The 22,678-nt window shown below is 47.8% G+C and overlaps 1 protein-coding gene across 1 annotated transcript in view; it reads left to right on the top strand.

Moving 5' to 3' along the window:
• Nucleotides 1-1,571: 1,571 nt before the first annotated feature.
• Nucleotides 1,572-22,678, top strand: part of LOC144791542 (nicotinamide N-methyltransferase-like) — a 49,097-nt gene continuing 27,990 nt past the window's right edge. The window contains exon 1 of the mRNA XM_078666258.1: nucleotides 1,572-1,752. Within this exon, the coding sequence (XP_078522384.1) occupies nucleotides 1,605-1,752 (148 nt within the window). The 5' untranslated portion in view covers nucleotides 1,572-1,604. The remainder of the gene's footprint in view (nucleotides 1,753-22,678) is intronic.

Raw genomic sequence — 22,678 nt, 5'->3', positions numbered from 1 at the left:
TTTTAGAGATTGGATTAATCGGAGAAATGCCTGAAATTAACTATTCTCCCACTCAGTCAAACTCCTATTTATAAAAGGATGAGTCACTGGATTTATGTAATTGAAAAAATATTGATCCGGTTGCTAATCAGGCAAAGGGGCATCAAGACACTGTGGCAGAGGCCCCTCCCCCATTTATAACTTGGTGTCTGCCTCTGATTGATCCTGCTCGGCCCTCCACAAGATGCACAACAGTCCTGCACTTGAAATTAACAAAATGTCCCAGAGATGCTCAGATGAAAAGTTCACTTAATTTCAAAGATAAATTTGTTGCTTTTTAGAAACAAACTTCATGTAAAAAAAGAAATTCCGAGTAGACTGCACCAACACAGCATTCTGCTTTGTAAAAGGGGTATCCGCTGTACCAGTATATGGACATCTGTCACTGAGATCCCCATGGAGAACATGGGGAACTCTAACTTTGGTGGGTAGTACTCTGCTGGCGGTAAGAGAGTGAGACAAGGTTGGTCTTTGATGGGTTATGGTCACGCCATTAACCTCCAAAATCAACCATCACTATTAACTACATAACCTTTTGTATTTCTGACCATTTTTCACCAATCACAGAAGTGTAACTTATCTGGTGGACCTGATAAGTTCACTGCTGCAAGGTCACCTGACCCCAGTGCATCAACATGAGTTTCCAGGTTCAAACCTGAATCTGGGAACATGTACTGCAAACTAAGCACCTTTGCACTCCTCCAAAGAGCTCCATATAGGACAAGATGGGATTGAGGAATTGAATTACAGGAAAATGTGATGATGTACAGCACCTAAAAAATAACCACATTCTGCATATTGCATTTGGACGTGAAACGTTGGGTTAATGATCCTGCAATTGTGCCATATAAAATGAACTGTGAAATGTATACATCCTCCACACGTCAACAAAAGAAGCGATAGAGAGGAAGGGTTACAAAATCTAAGCAGCACTCATTTGATGGAGTGCGACAATAATCCAAGCTTTTGACGGATAATCAAACCCTCACACGGTGGCATAGTAAAGATGCCACAGGCCCTAGTGCACAGACCAAAATATCCCCACCCTATTCCTTCATTTGGTAAAAAAAAGCTACACTTGGGATTCAGTGGTCTCCTCACACCCCTTTTCTCTGGTGCCACTGCACCTGCTGCACTTTTGACAACTACAATCCGGACTTCAGATGTGGCTAGTACAGAAAGGCAGCTCATTTTGCTTTTGTGGCTTTTGTTCTGAAGGGCCCAGAATACGCTTAAAGGAGTGCAGTGTTTGTATTTACCATGTTCCTATAACTAGATTCATCCTGTGCTTTGCACAGCACCCAGCAGGATGTTTACTACAATAAAGTGCCCAAGGGAGCAAACCCTCATTATGCAGGGGTCGAATTTATTATTTCAGCTCACACAGACTAGACACAAACAAAAAGCGCAATCTTCAAAGAGCACAAAGCAAACAAGAAAGCAGAACGTGGGTAGGTAAGCAAACTGCACCTGTGGAATATAACGGGGCAAAAAAGCTCACAATGCATAGCACTGGCGGCGTGGAATTCAGAGTCACGGTCCACCAACAAGTCTTTAGTCAGAACATGGAGCCGGGCTTAACATGGACATCTGTCTACGAGAAATATTTTGATGCTGAGAAGGCTCTTACCGAGTACTTTACTGCAGACTCTGAATTCACGGATGAATCAGTGATACAGCCGATGAGACAACTTGAACAACTCCTTGCTTCTGGTAGGTACTGCACACCTTATTGCTATAGCATATTTTACTTATTAATGGATTCAGTGTTGTGAGCACGTTTTTCAAATATTTAGGTGTGTCCAATAGGAGTCTGTTTATTTAAACTGTTGATCTGAGTTTAATAAAATACACCACACACAGACTCTGAAATATTCTCCAAATGAAACTTATACAAAGTCTAGTATAAGGCACATTTTTATTTCTAAAAAAAAATCAAAACAATTACAGGTGATCAACAGTGCAAGACTTTAAATTGACAGCAAACATCAATTACTTGCATAACTGCTATATATTGCCCAGGTTTACTAACATTTGCTTCATGGCAGTGCCACATTTTTTGGCTCAGCCTGGATGCAAAATGATAGTTGGTACTTACTAACCCACGTAAGAGCCGACTTGCGCCCCCTTACATGGCTTCGTAAAGAAAATGTAACGCAAGGCAGCCCGTTGAGCTGCATTTTATCACACTGTGGCTTGGAGGTTGAACATGGATTAATCTTGGGCATTTCCCTGCATCCACCCATGGATTTTGGTGCACTCCGAGATTTACTAAGCTAGAAATTCTGGAAATGGATCAAAATGCCACACCAGTAAGGCATAACAAGGAAAAATATTTGTATTTCTCCTTGTTATTTCCTCTGTATCACACGTAGAAAGAGGAAATTGACTTACAAGGAATTTTTGTGTGCAGGAAGCTATCCCTTCCTGCAGGAAAACAATCCTGCCAATTACTCAGGCACCCTTGCAGCATAGTGCATGGGTGCTTGCATTGGTGCTAGGCAGCACAGAGTGCACCAGCAAAAGGAGGGAGTATTCAGTACCATATTTCTTCTGCCAACCAGGTGGCCATCTTAAACTGGTCTCAGTGCCCATAGGAATGGGCTATTCCCAAGCGGTCACTGAAATAATTCAGTAGTGCACTCCCCCTATTCGTCTACCCCTCATTTTAGCCTCTTAGCAGAATGGAGTGCTCAGGTCAACACATTTACACCATCAAGTACCCCCCTAACCTCTCAAAAAAAGCAGCAAAACATTTTAAACATTGGCTGCTAAAAACATATCCAGAGACCCAAATATCAGACACCTACCACTCTCTAAACAAGGGATCTTTAACCAATGACATCATTTTTTACACAAAGAGAAGAGCTCAATAGAGGAAAGCATTCTACCCCCTGTTCTATGTTTCCTCATCAAGGGAAACAGTGCACGGTCTCAAGATCTCTATCATCCCCATCCCGCTTTATAGGGCATCAGCTACAATCACCATCTATCATACTGGGATCATTCTCTTGCAAATATTCTGACCAAAATGTTATCTTGCTCGACAACATCTTTCCGCTCATCAAAGATAAAGTCCTTCAATCCTTTACCCCCGCCACAGGCACCCCTAACTCTATAATTCCCCCCGAGTCCACGCCGACATCCCCCCTTGGCACTCACCTACAAACCCATCTTTTTATACTCCCACCCCGATGCCAGGAGATATCCAAGCTTTTGAGAACCACAGCCACAACTCCTACATCACTACCCCTTCACCTAGGATCCAAACAAGTAACTTCCCTTACAATAGTCCCCCAAACAATAGGAACCCTCACATGCCCATAACCTTGATGCACACCCCTCCGATACATACCTCCCCCCTTTGTTTACTTCCCCCCCTTTGTCTACTTCCACATCTCCGGACAGCCAGACTCGTAGTTGTCACTACGCAGATGCAGACCACTGCTACCCTCCAATCCACATCCCAAAACCTTCCACCCCCCTACTCCTAGACCACATTATTAACACCCCCCCCCCCACACCAGACCCTAGGCTCGACGAAATCCTACTTTCACTACAATATATCAAAGATGACCTCCATAAGCTACGGAACCTGATCAGACAGCAACCCAAGATCAGACGACATGCGGTTAATAAGAGCAGGATCCCACACAGCAACAGCCCCACACCCCAGCACCAGTTGCAACTACTATCCCTTAATCAACCGCCCCCAAGATGGAGAACATTTTCTTACTGCAATTCCACAACCCGTGCGATCCGCAGGAAGAATACTCTATCTGCTAAAGATATACACTCCCTACTCATCTCCTATGATCCCCCACCCAGCCAGTCCACAGTAGACCTGAACAAGCAGAAGCAACCCTCCCTAATCGAAACTCAACTCAGTACACACAGAGCCCCTAATCGCAACTCCAGAGGTATAACCCTGGAGAATCTTATGCAAGTTCCATTAACACTGGAACCTCCAACGACCTCCAAGCCGTGTATCAAATGCATGCTACTAAACTGTACATCAGCCTCAGCACACGCAGATGACATTGTTGACCTTATACTCACTCACGAACCGGACCTCCTAATCCTAACAGAAACGTGGCTAAATGAATCGTCCACGCCGATCCTAGACATACTGATCCCTCACAATTATGACATCACTAGACTAGATAGACCTATTAGACCAGAAGGTGGTATTGCCTGCATATACTGGAACAGCCTCTCAGTGAGCCGCTCACCCTCACCGGATCTTTCCCCATGTGAATATCTTTGCTTAGATATCGCAGGTAATAACAAAACAATTTGTTTGCTGCACACATTTTACCACCCACCAGACGATAACCTCACCTTCATCAAGCAATTCATGGGTATCGTGACCAAACATACTGGTCAACAAAATACCCAAATATTCCTTGGTGACTTCGATCTCCATTGGAATGACCCTAAGGACCTGGCAGTAAATTGTCTCAAAACATTCCTTTCGGACCTTGACCTCAACCAAATCTACAATAGCCCCACACATGTCAATGGCTCATCCCTTGACTTGGTGATTGCAAACCCAGAGGCCATTCAGCTTAACACAATCCTCCCCTGTGATTAGTCTGATCACCAAAATATGGAAGAGCAACCTAAAAAAAACTCCCTCACAGACCTATCCACTTCCCCCAGTGTCAGCCTCCTGCTTCCCCCGGAAGACCTAACAGATGTTTATGCTTTGACAAAACACTACTTTAACTCCATGACCATAATTTTAGATACAACAGCGCCTCTACAACTGAAGAGGCTCTCCGCTAAATACTCTAAACCTTGGTACGATGATAGACTCAACGAGAACAGACGAGCCCTAAGATTAGCTGAACGGAGATGGAGGTCATCACCATCCACGGACCACCTTAAACTTCTCAGATCCTCCAGAAACTCGTATTATAGAAAGATCAGACACTCAAAAGCTAACTTTTTAAAAAATCAACTAGACCAAGCCAAGAACAGACCCAAGAAAGTATTTGAACTAGTCAAAACGTAATCTCTTGGCGTAGCTCACCCTCACCAAGATGGTCTATGTTCTCCACCCAGCTGCAAAGAATTTTCTTCCTTCTTCACAATAAAGACCGAACTCCTAAAAACAGACCTACTTAAGGCCCCATTAGCTCAGACTGACTCTCAGAAGGACATGCCATCTCACACGCTAGCAACCCCAAGTACCTGCACAGCTAAGCTCGCCCTAAAAAACAACGCCTCCTGGGCCTCCTCCACTACCTACAGCGAAGAAACAATCCTAAAAGTACTCACGTCCTTGAGCCCCTCTAACCACTTCTCTGACCCCCTCCCTGCTAACTACCTCAAATATCTCATACCGGTGCAATTGCCACTTTGGACAAAGCCACTTTGGACAAAATTTCAATCTGGCTTCCAGACAGGGCATAGTACGGAGTCGGTCATGACCCACATACTACACGACGCACTAAAAATCCTAGATCAGAACGAAGCCTGCCTATTCATCCTACTTGACTTATCTTTGGCATTTGATACCGTCAAACATGATAATCTACTAGACCTTTGGCAACACAGAATGGGCCTATCAGGGTCAGTTCAAAATTAGTTAACCTCTTTCCTCCGAAATAGATCCCAAAGAGTCAAGGTCAACAAATCCCTGTCCAGGGCCGTCCCAGTCACATTAGGAGTCCCACAGGACTCCTCCCTCTCACATACACTGTTCATCCTATTCATGGAGCCACTCACTGAGATCCTCTACTCAGCTAATATCCTCTTTCACATGTACGCAGACGACACACAACTATATTTAAAGATAAACTCTCCGGATGACATCAAAGCTCTCAATCTGACTCTACAAAAAACTCAGTCTTGGTTGACTGAAAACCACCTCAAATTAAATGCCCTCAAAACCAAATTCTTACTAATCGCCCCGCCTAACCAAACAAACATCATACAAGAATGGCTTAAACATCTTACAGCGCTGAACTGCCAGCCTCTTATTATAGATTCAGCAAAATCACTGGGAGTAACTCTAGACAGTAACCTAAACATGCAAAAACATATCAGTGCCGCAGCAAAAGGTGCAAACTTTTAGATGCTCACCCTGAGAAAATTAAAACCCTTCCTCCCAATGAACGACTTCAAACTAGCAGTCCAAGCACTAGTAATTCCCAGACTAGAATATGGTAGTGCAACTCTCTTTGGACTCCCTAGACAGACAACTGCCCGCTAAGAGCATCACTCAACTCAGCGGCCAGGCTCATCACAAGCTCCAAAAGACATTGCCACATTTACCCCGACTTCAAAGCGCTTAACTGGCTACCCTTCGAATCAAGAATTCATCTAAAAATTGCTTGCATGACACGCAGAACCCTACATCACAACACCCCGAGGTACCTGGCCCAGAAACTGGAGCCCTTGTGTGGAAACAGATCCTCTAGGAGCGCCAACAACCTTCTTTTGGAGCCTCAAAGATTTTCCAAGAAGAAAACATATAATCGCGCCTTCTTTGTAATTGTGCCAAGGATTTGGAATGCACCACCCCCATAAATCAGACTCAACCCATCAACTGCCTCCTTGAAAAAAGAAGTTAAATCTCTTCTCATGACGAAATTCATTTGAACATTATTTCGGACTAGTAGAACAACCAGCTGTAACATAACTCTTTATCTCGAAATACTATGTTTCTTTGTACATTGTCTCTTTTGTTTAACTACCTTACTTGTAAAGCACTCTGATACCATGTTCGCGCTATATAAAACCTTAAAAAAATAAATATGGTGCTTTACAGCTTTCTCCATTTGAAGTAACTCAGCGTAGCAAGTGGCCTTGCTGCATTGCGCCAAATGGTATTTAATGTGGCCCATTATGAGTGACTGGTATGTTGGACAATGCACCTGAGTTCAATCCACACAGGTAAAATGGTTTCTGTTACATTTCTTTGGCCCACCTTTGGTGGCTCAGTGAATGTGGCTAAGCGAATGCAGCAAGTCTATGCTCAGAGAAAATGTGTGTGGTATAATATGTAACTGCACAAACAAACAACAAAATAAGTATGAAAGAAAGATGAAAGGTCCACATAAACATTAGCTAAAGTGGCAAGCAAATCTAGATCTTTTGAAAAAGGTAGGAATAGCATCTAAAGAATACATTTTGTGGTGGGCAAAAAAATAATTAGTAATCGATAGGTATATTTACTATTTATTCATGAAACGTGGCACAGCAAGGGAACTTGCTGCGCTCCGTTGCATAAATGAGAAATCAATCAATCAATCAGAGATTTGTATAGCACACTACTCACCCATGAGGGTCTCAAAGCGCTGGGGGGAGGGGGGTTTCGGGCAGCTCCGGTCATCTGAAGAGCCAGGTCTTGAGGCTCTTTCTGAATGTTTGTAGTGTGGGGCTTCGTCTGATGCTGAGGGGGAGTTCGTTCCAGGTCTTTGCTGAGATGTAGGAGAAAGGATCTGCCTCCCATCCTGGCTCTGTGAATGTGAGGGATTTCGGACAACTGTAGGTCAGTGAAGCGTAGATTTCTTTTGGGAGAATAGAAAGAGATTCTTTCGTTGAGGTATTGGGGTCCAGTGTTGTGGAGGGCTTTATAGGCATGTGTGAGCTGCTTGAAGGGCACTCTTTTTTCAATGGGGACCCAGTGGAGGTCTTGTCGGTGCTGGGTGATGTGGCCTTGTTGTGGGATACTGAGGACAAGTCTGGCTGTTGCATTCTGGACAGTCTGGAGTTTGTGGAGTAGAGATTTATTGATTCCGGCATAGAAGGTATTCCCGTAGTCCAGCCTGCTGGTGATGAGTGCTGGTGTTATAGTCTTTCTGGAGTCGGGGAGGGGGGGTCCATTTAAAGGTTTTGTGGAATATGTGCAGAGTGTTGATACATGTGGAGGATACTGCATTGATCTGTTAGTTAATGATGAGGGAGGAGTGGAGTAAGATAACGAGGTTGAGGGCATGGTCCATGGGTGTGGGAGGGCTGCCAAAGGCGGGAGGCCACCTGGTGTCGTCCCACATGGAGGGGTGGATCTGAGGATGAGGACTTCCATTTTCTCAGAGTTGAGCTTCAGGCAGCTGCTGTTCATCCAGGATGCGATTTCTTTCTGGAAATTTTGTCTGGTGATGTCAGGTTCCTTAGAGAGGGAGCGGATGAGCTGGGTGTCATCGGTGTAGGATGCTATGCTGAGCGCAATGGCTCCCCTGCTTTTCTCATTATTTATAAATGGGATTGTGGCTCGAATGTTGGACGCCAGCGTAGATGCACCATCTTTGGCGGGCCTCAGGATTCCGATCCTGATGTTCGCCGACGATACGCTGATTTTATCCAAAACTCCAGGCGGTCTGCAGCGAGCTTTTAACATCTTTGCTTCTTTCTGCGGGGAGCATGGCCTGGAAGTAAATGTGGGTAAGACCAAGCTGATGGCCTGTGCACCAAAACGTAGACCCAGGCCGAAAATATTCTTGGACAATTGTTTGCTAGAGGTGTTTACCGAATTCACCTATCTTGGGATTCAGATAACAAATAATTCGAGTTGGTCCCAGCATATAGAAATGGCGGTCCTGAGGCACCAACAAATCTCGGGGGCACTCCGGGTGGAGCACAAAAAATCCAGGTCTAAACTAATAAAACCCGTTTTGGCAGTGTATGAGGCCAAGGCTCTTGGGTCTGCTCTATATGGGGCAGAGCTGTGGGGCTTTGGGAAGCTTCTCCCCTTGCAGACCTCTGAGAACAGGTTCTTTAGGTCCTTGCTGGACAAGGTGTCCATTGTGAGGCTGTGACAGAACGCTGTTGGGTAGCGTAATTGCGCCGCCAGCAGGCATCTTTTTAATCTTCCCGTTTTTGTATCTATTTTATTTTTAATTTGGATTGTACCTTGTTTTTAGCCGCCGCGCTGCGCCTGGCCCCTCACTCCCACACTAAAATCATTGTAAGATCACCGCTACTTTGGCGGGCTCGGTTCTGGGGTGGTGGAGTCCATCTTGGGTAGGCTGCGAAGCGCGACGCCGCCATTTTGGTGCAGGTACTCGGGAGATTCATTCTCCGAGGTTCTCGCCGGACTATTTAAGGCGGAACCATGCCTGGGACAGCCTGGACAAGGTGTCCATTGTGAGGCTGTGACAGAACGCTGTTGGGTAGCATAATTGCGCCGCCAGCAGGCATCTTTTTAATCTTCCCGTTTTTGTATCTATTTTATTTTTAATTTGGATTGTACCTTGTTTTTAGCCGCCGCGCTGCGCCTGGCCCCTCACTCCCACACTAAAATCATTGTAAGATCACCGCTACTTTGGCGGGCTCGGTTCTGGGGTGGTGGAGTCCATCTTGGGTAGGCTGCGAAGCGCGACGCCTCCATTTTGGTGCAGGTACTCGGGAGATTCATTCTCCGAGGTTCTCGCCGGACTATTTAAAGCTCCACCATTTCAACGCGCAGCGGTGACGCGCAGCTGGGGCGCCCTCTCTGCGCCTGAGTCGCGCCAGAGTCCAGCCCGTCTGCGCCCGTCAGCGGCACGCAGGCGGACGGGGCAGGACGGCTGGCATCTTGTCCGATTTTTGGGCTAGTTGCATACTGCGACTCAGTATGCTGACATATTCCAGTACCGAGCTGCGTTCTCTCCGTCCTCCGTGTGGTCTTTGTCATCATGTATTCCCAGGAGGACGGGCTTTGAGGAAAGGTTGTAGCGAATGTGGTTGGCGCCTTCCTGGTCGTAACCATTTTACAAAGGTTAGTCCACCCATCCACCGTCAATGTTTGTTACTTAACACCAGGTCCTTACCCGGCCACGCTCTAGATATTTGGAATGTGTTGCAGGACTCGCAGGTATCTTGTTTATTCCTGACGGAGACCTGGTTGTCTGACTCTTCTGCCCCCGACTTGGCAAATGCCGTACCTTCCGCTTATAACATATTCAGGAAAGATAGACCTTCTGGCAGAGGCGGTGGAGTGGCGATTATAGTAAATAAGAACATAGCATGTCGCACCTTCCCTGTAGATAATATACAGGGCAGTGAAGCCCTTGGCTTCACTCTTCCGTTCTCGCCTTCCCAGGCTTGCACTGGTATTCTTGTATATAGACCACCAGGCTCGGTGGGGCCGTTTTTAGAAGAACTGCAGGCAGCTCTATCGACTCCTTGCCTCAGATCTAATCACTGCCTTCTACTGGGTGATCTAAATATCCATATGGATAACAGTCTAGATCCGGATACTCAAAAACTGATGGATATTACTTCAGTGCTTGGATTATTTCCTTATGTGGTAGGACCATCCCACAATAAAGGCCACACGTTGGATCAGATTTTTTCCACCCTTTCTATCGGTATAGATCCTCCTAAGCCAGTTTTGTGGTCGGACCATTTTCTCATTTCTTTCTCCTTTCCTGCTATTGCTTCAACACGGTCCAAACCTGCTGGGTCGTTAAAGCATCTCTCTAAATCTTTCCATCTTCTTACTAGAGAGATGCTATTGAACGCTCTAACTAATTGTCCCTGCCCTACCTCTGACAACTTAGAGGATTACATTGCTCTTTTTCACAATTGGCTCACAGACTGTTTAGAGAGCCTGGTTCCAGTCAAGAAACAAAATTCTGCCGATAAGAGGACATCTGCCCCATGGTTTACTCCTCAGTTAAAAAAAGCACGACAAGATCTTAAGAAAGCTGAAAGAGCATGGAGGCGATCTTATGATCATTCTGAGAGGCAGAATTTTAAGGCATTGACTCGAGCCTACCATAAATCAATTTGGGCAGGTAAAAAATCCTATTTGGAACTCAGAATAAATGAGGCGGAGCATTCTAGCAAAGAAATCTTCAGGGTGGTAAAAGATTTTACCTCTCCGTCTGCTTATACCCCTAGCCATGCTCACTCTGAATCCTGGTTGAGGGAATTGGCTGTCTATTTTGTACAGAAAATTACCACCATTCAAGACTCTCTCCTGTCTACTTTTCAGCAGTCCACTGTGAGCTCGGGGTGTCTCTTGACAGACCATGGTCCTTTCCTGTGCGACTTCCCTCCACTTGATCATGAGAGTTCTCTTGACATCTTGGCAAATCTTAAATCCGGATCCCCACAGGATCCTTGTCCTGCCAAGTGTTTAGCAAATATGGCACCAGTCCTAAATAACCTGGTTAATCCCATCTTGAATCTGTCCCTCTCATCCGGGGTTGTTCCTAAGGCTTGGAAGAGCGCCTTGATCCTGCCACTCCTGAAAAAACCAGCACTCGACCCTTTAGCCCATGCCAACTACAGGCCCATTTCCCTACTCCCTGCTCTGGCGAAAGTGACAGAGAGGTTTGTCCACAGATCTATCTCTAATTTCATCGAGGAAAATGGTCTGTTGCATAGTACCCAATCCGGTTTCCGTGCGAATTTTAGCACGGAGACTGCGCTCCTCGAAGTCACAGACGCCATCAGGGAGGAGTTGGATGTTGGAAGAAAAGTTGTATTGGTTATGCTGGACTTGTCGGCGGCTTTCGACACCGTTCCCCACGCGCTTCTCCTTTCTAGACTCTGGGACTTTGGTCTGCAGGGAACGGTGTGGAGCTGGCTCAAATCTTTCTTAGCCGACCGCCGACAGACAATCTGGGCGCCTCCCTACTCCGCCGAGATGTCACCGCTAGAAGTGGGGGTTCCCCAAGGTTCCATCTTGAGCCCCCTCCTTTTTAACATCTTTATGGCTCCTCTGGCGGTGGTGGCGGAGTCTTTCGGCGCCCGGATTGTCACTTATGCTGACGACACCCAGCTCCTGTTTGTAAGCAACAGGGACGGGCTGTTTGATGATGTTCAGGTTAAGGGTTGTCTGAGCGCGGTTTTCGAGTGGTTTGGTCGTCATGGATTGAAGTGCAACTCCGACAAGTATGAGTTGCTCTTCTTTGGTTGCACTTCCGAGCCTGACTGGAAACCCTGGTGGCCGCAGGATATGTCTCCTCCCGCTAGTTCATCCTTGAAGGCCAAAAATCTGGGAGTTATTATTGACAGTGATTTATCTTTTGGACCGCATATTTCCTCTCTTACTGGGAAATGCTTTGGCATCCTTCGGATGCTTCGTAAATTTCTCCCTTTGGTGTCCATCCAGCACAGAAAAATTATTGTCCAGGCACTGGTTGGCTCTAGGCTGGACTACGCGAACATTCTGTTTCTGGGTCTTCCTAAATATTTGGTTAGGCGTTTACAAATCGCCCAGAATTCTGCGGCCCGAGCCATCTTTGGCCTTCCAAGAAGAGCCAGAGCCACAGATCTTCTGTCAACCTTACATTGCCTACCTATTGCCAAAAGGATTCTTTTTAAAACGCTGACCACGACTTTTAAGGCCTTACATGGTATAGGCCCTAAATATATTTCTAAACGACTGTCCTGGTATCAGCCTTCCAGATCTCTTAGATCTTCGTCCCTATCCAAAATGAATGTCCCCATTATCAAGCGCGCGAGAGCAGGAGGCCGGTCTTTTCGCTATTTAGCTCCCCATGCTTGGAATGACCTCCCAATCTCTTTAAGACAGGCTTCTAGCCTTCTGTCCTTCCGAAAGGCCCTCAAAACATGGCTTTTCCCTTAAACTGATGTTGTGCTCCTGCTTTTTGCGTGTCCCTTCAGTGTTATGTTTCCCCCTTTTTTGGTGGGCACCTTCGATAAAGCGCCGGGATACTCCGTGGAGTGGCCGTGCGCTATAGAAGCATAAAAATAACATAACATAACATAACAATTACAGGACTCCCGCGGAGACCCCTCTGATTCCCCTTGGTCTTGACCTGGGGAGGAGAGCAGTTAGTGATCTAGCGAGGTTGCGCCTGATTCTTTATTGGAGACGGCTCTGGACCACCCCAGTGATCCTGCATTATGCAGAGGGATTTCTAGCCATAATAAACGCTGATATTTTTCATAGGATAGAATGGCTAAAAAATCTTAGTTCTTCTCTATGCGATCTTGGTCTCTCAAATTTATGGGATAATCCAACTGGGGAGCTCTTTCCGAGCAAAAAAGTGATTAAAGATTTATACTGGGACCATGTAGCTGCGAGGGTTTGGAGCAAAACTAAATCTGATTCCATGACGGGGCGTTTTGTAGAAGCTAAACTGTATCCCGTTTTGGAACTTTATTGGGATAGCATAACCAACCCTGGGGACAGGAAGCTTTTCTTTCAGCTAAGATCTGGTGCCCTTCCATTGAGATCACTGACAGGTAGGTGGAGGAGTTCCGCCACTCTATATTGTCCAGCCTGTGGTGCATCAAATGAAAGTATAGGCCACTTTTTATTCTCCTGTAAGGCCTATGCCATCCCGAGGAAAGTTTGGCTAGTCCCTGTCTGTAAAAATCTAGGGACATCTAGGGGTGTAGAGGCCCTACGAATCATTTGCACCTCCACTCATATGCCTGTAGTTTTAGCAACAGCTAAGTATTTGGGTTGGGCATGGTCTATCAGACGGAGGGTTGTTCCCAAGAGTACATCGATGGAAACATCTCTCCCGGCACTTGTGTAATCAAGTTTTATACCTATTTGTTTCTAACTAACTGTGTATGTTTGCTTAATCTTTTTTAAACTATTGTATTTAACGAGGAAAACAATTGTTTAATGATGCTTTTAAATGTATGCTTGTGCTTTTATGAGACAAATCCTCGAATAAAGCCTTTGAATTTGAATTTGCTATGCTGAGTCTGTGTTTTCTGACGATGGTTGCGAGCGGGCCATTTAGATGTTGAAAAGCCTGGAGCTGAGGGAGGATCCGTGGGGTACTCCGCATCTGATCTCAGTGGGTGTGGAGAGGAAGTGGTGGGAGTCTTATTTTTTTAGTTCGGCCAGCGAGAAAGGAGCGGATCCAGTCACGGTGGTTCCGTGTATGCTGAGGTGGTGGAGTCTGGTAGCTAGAGTGCGGTGGGAGAAGGTGTTAAAGGCTGCTGAAAGGTCTACTAGAATGAGGACTGCACTGTGGCCTTGGTCAAGGAGAGTGCGGATTTCATCCGTGGCGGCTAGGAGGGAGGTCTTGGTGCTGTGGTTGCTGCGGAAGCCGGATTGAGGAAGTAGTTGGATTCGATGAACTTTGTTAGCTGGATGTTGACGATCTTCTTGGTGACTTTGGCTGCAAAAGGGAGGAGAGAGATGGGCCTGTAGTAGTTGCGGTCTGTCTGGCCTGTGGAGGGTTCTTGAGGAGGGGTTTGACTACTGCGTGTTTTCAGTCGTCGGGGAACATGCCTGTTTCAAGGGTACAGCTGATTGTCTGTCGTAATTCTGGTGTGATGGTGGAGGCAACCCTGTGGAAGAGGTGCTGCGGACAGGGGTAGGTGGCTGCTCCGGAGTGTATGCTCCTCATGGTTTTTGCAGTTTCTTCTGTGGTGACCGGCGTCCAGGAGAGGATGGTCTGTTGAGTGGCATTGCTGGTGGGAGGTGTTGGGTCGGTGCCTTGGTCTTGTTCGTCGAAGTTGTCGTAGAGTGTCCTGATCTTGTAGTGGAAGAAGGAGCCGAGTTTGTTGCAGAGGTCCTGGGAGGGAGAGATGTCAGAGGTTCTGCTGGGGGGGGTCTGGTGAATTCTTGTATGATGTTAAAGAGTTCCAGCAAGTTGCTGGAGATGGAGAGGATTCTGTCCTGGATGAAGTTTCTCTTCGTAGATCTGATGAGTTTTTGGTTTGCTGTAGTGGTGATTCTGAAGGCAGTGCATGCTTCCAGGGTATTGCTGTTCCTCCATGCTTTCCCGAGTCGTCGGCACAAGCGCTTGGATTCTCGGAGGTCCCTGGTGAACTAGGTGGCTTTTGTGGTGTGTTGTCTGAGTTCTGGAGGGGTGCAAGCACGTTGGCACAGTTGGCAATCAATTTGTGGAGTTCGGTGGCTGCTGAGTTGGCATCGATTTTGGTGGGGAGGAGTGCAGCTGAGGGCAAAGGCGAGGTGCTCTTCAGTGATCTTGCTTCAGTTTCTGCATGGGGGTGTGCCATTGGCTTGTGTGTTGTGGGTTTTGAGAAGGAGAAGTGAACACAGTGGTGGTCCATCCAGAGGGGTTGCATTGTGTGCCTGAAGTAAATGTTGATTCCACCAGTGAAGATGGGGTCTAGGGTGTGTCCCGCCTTGTGAGTGGGGGTGGTGACAAGTTGCTTCAGTCCGATGTTGGCGAGGTTGTCTAGGAGGATGCTGGAGTTTGGGTCACTGAGCTTCTCAAGGTGGAAGTTCAGGTCTCTAAGCAGGGCGTGGGGTGCGATGTAGTCTGAGATGGCGTTATTGAATGTGGTGCGGGGTCCCGGAGGTCTGTAGGCGAGAGTTGTTCTGGGGTTAACCTGGATCTGGAAGTGGATGTGTTCCATAGGGGGTGAGGAGTCATTTGAGATTGAGGTTGTCAGATGGAGGAAGCTTTTGTGGACGATGGCGAGGCCTCTTCCAGGGTGGTCGGAGTGGTCTCTCCTCTTAATCTTGTACCCATCTGGGATGGCGGTTGATATGACAGGTGAAGAGCTGGCATTGGTCCAGGTCTTTGTGAGGAAGGTATTTAGGCCAGATGGTGTTGTGGAGGTCCCATATTTCTACTGCATGTCTGTGCAGGGAGTGTTCATTGAGGAGGATGTAGCTTAGAGGCTTGGGTGCAGTGGCGTCTAGTGGGTTGGGGGTAGCTGTCGGGGTGTCGAGGTGGGTGAAGGTGTGGCAGCAGTGTCGACAGTCAAATTGGCCTTGGCCTTGGGTGATGCCGGGTGTTGAGAGCTAGAAAACAGAAATGGGCCTTGACTCAAACTCAGTCAGGCTAAGTAAAAATACTCTAAAGAACAATATGTGTGCCAGGACTGATACTTATTGAAAACGAACACTCCCAATGACCCTTATGAATGAAACATAAACGTCAGCTTAATCATTTGCATCATTTATGGATGTACCTCACATTTTTTTCTTTTTGTAAATTTTTTAAAGAAATATTCTCTGTGCAAAAATAACCTTACAAGAGAAACTCCAAATTATCTATACAAATATATACAGAATATACAAAACATTTACAGTTGAACACTTTACGCTTAAACCACATGCACACCTCTCTCAAACTTCAAACATACATACTAAACAATGGTCCCTAAGTACACAATGATAACATCAATAATTCAACATAAAGAATGAAGCAAATTGTCATAAAACATTTACAGCAATTTTTCAATTTATGACTGTGAATTAAACTCATAAACCAATGATGACTCCGCAGTCCGTGTGACCTGGGACCAGGTCGACGCATTTCGAACCCTCAAACTGGTGGGGTTCTCATCAGGACCAAAAAGACACTTAAGTCTTCTCAGGAACTGAGTCACTGAGGCATGGACCGAATTCCATGCCTCAGTGACTCAGTTCCTGAGAAGACTTAAGTGTCTTTTTGGTCCTGATGAGAACCCCACCAGTTTGAGGGTTCGAAATGCGTCGACCTGGTCCCAGGTCACACGGACTGCGGAGTCATCATTGGTTTATGAGTTTAATTCACAGTCATAAATTGAAAAATTGCTGTAAATGTTTTATGACAATTTGCTTCATTCTTTATGTTGAATTATTGATGTTATCATTGTGTACTTAGGGACCATTGTTTAGTATGTATGTTTGAAGTTTGAGAGAGGTGTGTATGTGGTTGAAGCGTAAAGTGTTCAACTGTAAATGTTTTGTATATTCTGTATATATTTGTATAGATAATTTGGAGTTTGTCTTGTAAGGTTATTTTTGCACAAAGAATATTTCTTTCAAAAATTTACAAAAAGAAAAAAATGTGAGGTACATCATTAAATGATGCAAATGATCAAGCTGACGTTTAAGTTTCATTCATAAGGGTCATTGGGAGTGTTCGTTTTCAGTATCAGTCCTGGCACACATATTGTTCTTTAGGGTGTTGAGAGCTGGCAGTTGTTGTTGCACCCGGGGTTGAGTGTGTGAAGGGTTACTGAGTGGTAGCGGCGGGGGGTCGGAGGACCAGGGTCCCTGCCGCTGGTCGCGGTTGAGTCACAGACGGGCACAGACAAGCTTGCCTTTGGCATGGCAGCAGCATGCCAGTGGCGCACACTGCGCAGTAGCCGTCATTAAGTAGGGGGAGGGAGAGGAGCTGGGGGGCGGGAGAGGGAACATGCAGGAGAGGAGGGGCCAAGAGGTCAGCAGCGGCGGAAGGGGTAGGAAAAAAGCAACAGGAAAACCAAAACAAAAGTGAAAACAGCAACAAAAACGGCGGAGACAGACAAAAGGCACAAAAAGATAAAAAGGTGTGGACAAAAGGCACACACAGATAAAGAGGCACAACAGATAAAGAGGCACAAACAGATAAAAAGGCACAACAGGTAAAAAGGCACAACAGATAAAAAGACACAACAGATAAAGAGGCACAGACAGACGAAAACAGAGAACACAAAAAGGCTGGCAGAGCAGACCAGCAGAGTCCCAAATATCTAAACAATCCCACTGGCCATCTTTCCTCCACTCTTCTTGACATTCAATTAACTATTAAACACCCTACTGAGCAGAAGGTGCCTTACCAGGTAGATTACTCAAACTGCATTAACAGAAACAGGCTCGGTACAAGAAATGTACTAAACTCAAAATACATCTGTTTCACAGCTATCACAATGCTTAAGTCTCCTTAATTCACATCACATTCCTGAAAATCAGTTACTTTCCTTGTTTCATATATCCTTTCTATTGATTTCTATTGATTCCAACATTTTCTCTCATTCTAGATTCAGCTTCATTGCACAAATGCATCTCACTGAACTAAATGTCATCTTCCCTTTCTAAGACTTGCCTTGTTTCTCTCACTTTGTCCATCATTCTGTCTTATATTTCGCCATTGTCTAATCAACAACTTTGTATTCACTGTCTCTGATTTCTGCCTTCTTCCTCTTCTCTGTTCCCCTCATTCCTCTTTAAGACATCTATCTGGTTCTTAGAGAGCTAAGATTCAGCAGATTCTGGGCTTCATGTACGAAAAAATGGCACAGTGCTGCGCTGCAAGCCATTTTGCTAGGTCAAGCTGCATCATTTTAAAAGCACAGGGATGTGTCGTATTACCAACAATACAACATATGTATGTGCTTTCCCCTGCGCTGGTACACAATTGGGTGCCGTGCGCCAGCGCAGGCACTCTTGTGTCATGTTGTAAGGGAACCTTCATTGCACGATGATTGTTTTTGTGCAGGAAGGGACACCTTCCTGCGAAAAACAATCATTGATGGTATTTTTCCTCTTTCTACTCATCCTGTAGAATTAGGAAAAAACTAGGAGAAATAAAAGTATTTCTTCTCGTTGTACCACTCCTACGCATCCCCTGGGGAGGTGTAGGATTCTGACGCATTCCCAGCTTTACCGAACTCTGTAAATCTGGGAATGTGTCAGGTTCAATGGATGTTGCGTTGTAACACCCATTGCAACACCCAAGGAATGCCTATTTCATGCAGAGTAATGTGTGAAAGGGGTCCATATTTACAAGCCCATACAAAGTCATGCAGGGTGGCTTTATTTGGGCTTGATATTTGGGCAGGGACACTGCACCACAGGTGCATCAAAAAAAGTGATGCACCGGCGGCGCAATGGCCTTGTAAATGATGCTCTCTGTTTGTATCTCCTTCTGATTCGCACCTTTGCTCATCTCATTGTTTCAAATCCTCCACGATTCAAGCTCTTTGCTTTGCCAAATTTATACTCCTTGTTAGAAATGGGATTTCCAGTTGGCTGAGGCTTGCCCCAAAGTCAGGCAGAAACCACCATTCCTACGTCAGGGCAAGGGAGTTACACGCCAAAGATAACCCCTGCTCACCCTCTAGGCAACGTGGCGCGAGCAGTAAGGCTTATCCCGTAGGCAATGTGAGTTAAGTGTTTGGGCACGCACCCCCAGCAACAACACCCAAGAACTCCTCTGGGCTCCTAACGTGAACAGTAGCACCAAAAAAGAACGATGTGGGAGCCTCGCAGGCTCTAAAACAACCAACTGTGCCCCCAGGAGCCTCGTGGGCTCTAAATGATCACTGTCATTGGTGGGGCCTTGGGGCTAAATGATCACTGGGGCCTCAGGAGCCTCGCAGGCTCTAAATATGCCACTGTCATTGGTGGGGCCTCGGGGCTCTCCACCCAACTGTGCCCGCGAGCCTCTCGGGCTCTTGACAAAATGATGCCCCCAAACGTTGGAGTCCCTTGTGGACTCTGCGGAAATGCCCCCGCTTCGGTGGAGTCCCTCTCGGGGGGACTCGGACTAAATATTGCCGCCTGGAGCCTCTCGTGGGCTCTAACTAAAATAATGCCCCCGGGGGACTGAGGTTACCGGGGAGCGGCCCGCTGACTTCCGGGGCCACTCCACTAGCCCACAGAAATGCCACTTGGGAGCCCCTCACTGGGACTCAAAAGAGAATGGCCACTGGAGCCCTCGTGGAGGCAAGGGGGACCAACGCGATGACAGCACCCGCCGGAGGGGAGGGGCGGGCACCGGCAATGTGCCCCGACGCCCTCCTCTTCCCAATTGAACACCGGGGCCCCACTAACCGTGACCTGTTGCGGGGACTCCTCTTCGGGCGGCTCTTCTCCTGGGCTGCGGGGCGTTTCTCCACCACACGGGAGCCCCGCCAGCGACCACAGCACTTATCTGCTCCTGGGCTGCACGGCGAGGCTCTCCAGCGGTCTCTGCTTGCTTCCGGGCCGATCACGTGGGCTCGGGGCTTCCTTCAGACAACGGGAAGTCCCGCCCCACCTCAGGCACTCCTCAGCCTGACTTCCGATTTCGGTTTCCTTGGTGGCCCGTGCCGGCAGCGGTGATTTCCCTCGCAAAAGATGAGGGGTGGGCTCCCTCGAAGGAAATAAATAAAACGGGCACCTGCTCAGATTACTTCTAAAAGGGCACAAATGGCAGCAAGTAAGCAGGGTGGGCACCTGCTTTGAGAACAAGCAAAACAAGGGGGATTCCCGTGACGGGGGATCCCTTGGGATAGGGATTACAGTCTCCTTGATTAGTCAGCGCAGTAGGGACAAAATAAAGCGATCCCAAGCGCTAGGGGAAAGTTCAAGCACCAAGTCCTTAGGAAGGCAGGGGGGGCAGGCTGGTCCCAGGGGCCAGCTCACTGGACCCTCCAGGCAGGGACGCAGTTCTAGTGGCGGTCCTCCTGGCGCCCAGCAGGAGCAGGCCCCCCTCCAGATCAGGATCAGGTAGAGAACATTTTGCAAGGGGACACAGCCCCTTTTTATACAGGTAAATCCTTTGTCTGTGTGCAGGTGGGGGAAAAACCAGTTGCAGCTGGTTTTGGAGCACTGCGATGTGCTCAGCCCCTCCTTTCATTCACTGGCCAGGCTAGGGACATTAGACGCACCACAGAGGGCGGAGCTGGGATTGTGTGAGGAAAGCCCAGCCCTATTCAGGTCCCAGGTGCACCCCTCCCTCACATCAGCATGCTAATCTCAACACTCACCACAGGGGCAGACCCATCCTGACTCCTGGAGCCAGGCTCACCAGCCAGCTCCAGCCAATCATACGCAGACACAAATTACACAAACATGCCAATTTCTAGAAGTGGCACTTCCACACTAGACACATTCACACCGCACACATCATTGCGCAGCATTCAATCTCACGAGTCCGCACATACCAAACTCGCACCGGCACTCCCCACGCATCAGGAACTACCAGGGACACATACATTCCCCATGCATTCCTATGGGAGGGCAGGCCAACCTCACCACACGCACACACTTTACCCTGGGACACAGTGGTAAAGTGCACAGAAGCCAAAAATCACTATCACCAGGTCACATAACTAAAGCAAAAAGTTCAGGGGTGAACCTGCCAGAAGGGCCAAGTCTAACACACCCCCTTCCAGCCAAAACTCAGGGCAGACCAATCACCACCGTGATGGGCTTCCTTGCTTTGGGCGATAGAACACGGACGCGGGCCCGCAACTGCAGGGACACCCTCCTGTTCTATGCCTAGGTGAACCCATGGGGTTCCTTCTAAAACCACTGTCTGGCACAACTGGGCTACCCCACTGGTACTCCCAAGCTGTCCGCGGCCAGGACCAGGCCCTAGGCCACCTAGGTACCACTGGTCCGTGCCTATTCACAGAGTGGGGGGTAGTAACCCCTGGCACATAGTAGCCATTTCCCACTCTTTCTGTCTGCAAGACAGGGCTAGACTGCCACTGGTTCTCCAGCCTAGGGTCTACACCCTCAGGCGGACCAGGAGTCTTAGGGGAGGCTCTCCTCCCCCTACCTCTTCTTCTAGGGTTCCTCTACCTCCTGCGAGGGGTACCCTTAGAACACCATTCACCCAACCTAGGGTTTAACCCCTCAGGTTGCACCGGGGTCAGAGGCGGGCTCTCCCACCCTCTGCACCCCCTTCCAGAGTTCTGTACCCTCCCAAATGGAGAGGTACCCCTGAAAGATGAACCAGTCAGGACGCTGCTTACAGACGTCCTACCCTTCAGGTCAGGCGGATCCTGAACCTGGCCTTACAACCTCTGGTCTAGAACCTTTGGAGGAATAACTGCCTGGCACTCCAGGACTTCTGGGGATTCACACACTCTCCCCCCAAGGCTGACACATGACTCATGTGTCGTGTGACTGTCTGTCTGGCACAGATCTCCCATCCCCTGTCCACCTGACAGCGCGTGAAGACCCCCCAGAACAGAAGTGGCGCCACCCGGGTCCCCCCAAGAGGATCTAGCCCAACTGGCTCGTCCCTGGTCCACTGGTTCTTCCACTGGGAAACACATCCCCCATTCACTCCTCACTTCGGACTTCTGTGCCCTCCCACCTGGAGTGACACTGCCGGACACTGGAACCCCTGGAACTCTATTTACAGATGCTCCAGGTTCCCTAGACACTAGATGATCTTCCTCAAGTGGACTAACAGGACAGCCTAGGTCCCCAACCTGGTGTTCCCTAAAGAAACCACCCAGGTTCTGAGTCAGGGCTTCGGGCATCTGGGGACTCTCAGCCACCCACTCACTCCCGCTCCACTGAGACAGGTAGTAAGCCTCTACACCCCTCTCACTATACTGGGACCTAGCTGGGCTACACTGAGCCTCTTCCACCACGCTGGGCTGGAAGATACCTGAACCACTACTTTCCGAATCACTCACCAATGACTCTGCAGAACCTCTGGCCCTTTCCCAGCGGTCTGCTTCCTTGGCAAACATCCAAGGGCAAAAGGAATCATACCTCAACAGGTGCTGGCGCAACTCCGGCCAACAACGACTGAGCACCTGCTCTTTGAGAACAATATCAAATAGTTTGTCGAAATCAGGTCCTGTGGGAACCTCTAACCACTCAATCAGTGCCCACTGACATTCCTACGGGAATTCCTCCCAAGACTGGTGAGACAGTTTCCTACTGTCCCTGAATTTCAACCTATACTCCTCTTCTTGGGAAACAGGCACCATACTCTGGGAACTGGGAATGGGACTTCTTGCGCTGGGCTCTGTATAGCTGCCACCACTGGACTCAACCCTCCCTGGGGAATCCAGAAAATTAAAACTGCGCTCAGGGGACAATCTACCCTCCTGAGCTAATCTCTCTCTGGCAAAGACCCTCTCAGCCCCCTTCATCCTCTCCTGCACACCCAGCTGTGCTATTTCCTCGGCATGCTCTAACCTGAGCTTCTCCAAAGCCAGCTGGTGCTCCCTTTCTTCCCTCCTATCTACCCACTCCTCTGGGGACAGGGACCGGGAAAGGGATGAGGTACTGCCTCTGCTACTGGAC

The sequence above is a fragment of the Lissotriton helveticus genome, chromosome 11 (genome assembly GCF_964261635.1).
Source record: "Lissotriton helveticus chromosome 11, aLisHel1.1, whole genome shotgun sequence".
NCBI lineage: Eukaryota > Metazoa > Chordata > Amphibia > Caudata > Salamandridae > Lissotriton > Lissotriton helveticus.
Note: the sequence above shows the minus strand (reverse complement) of the source record. Positions and strands in the feature narration are given on the sequence as shown.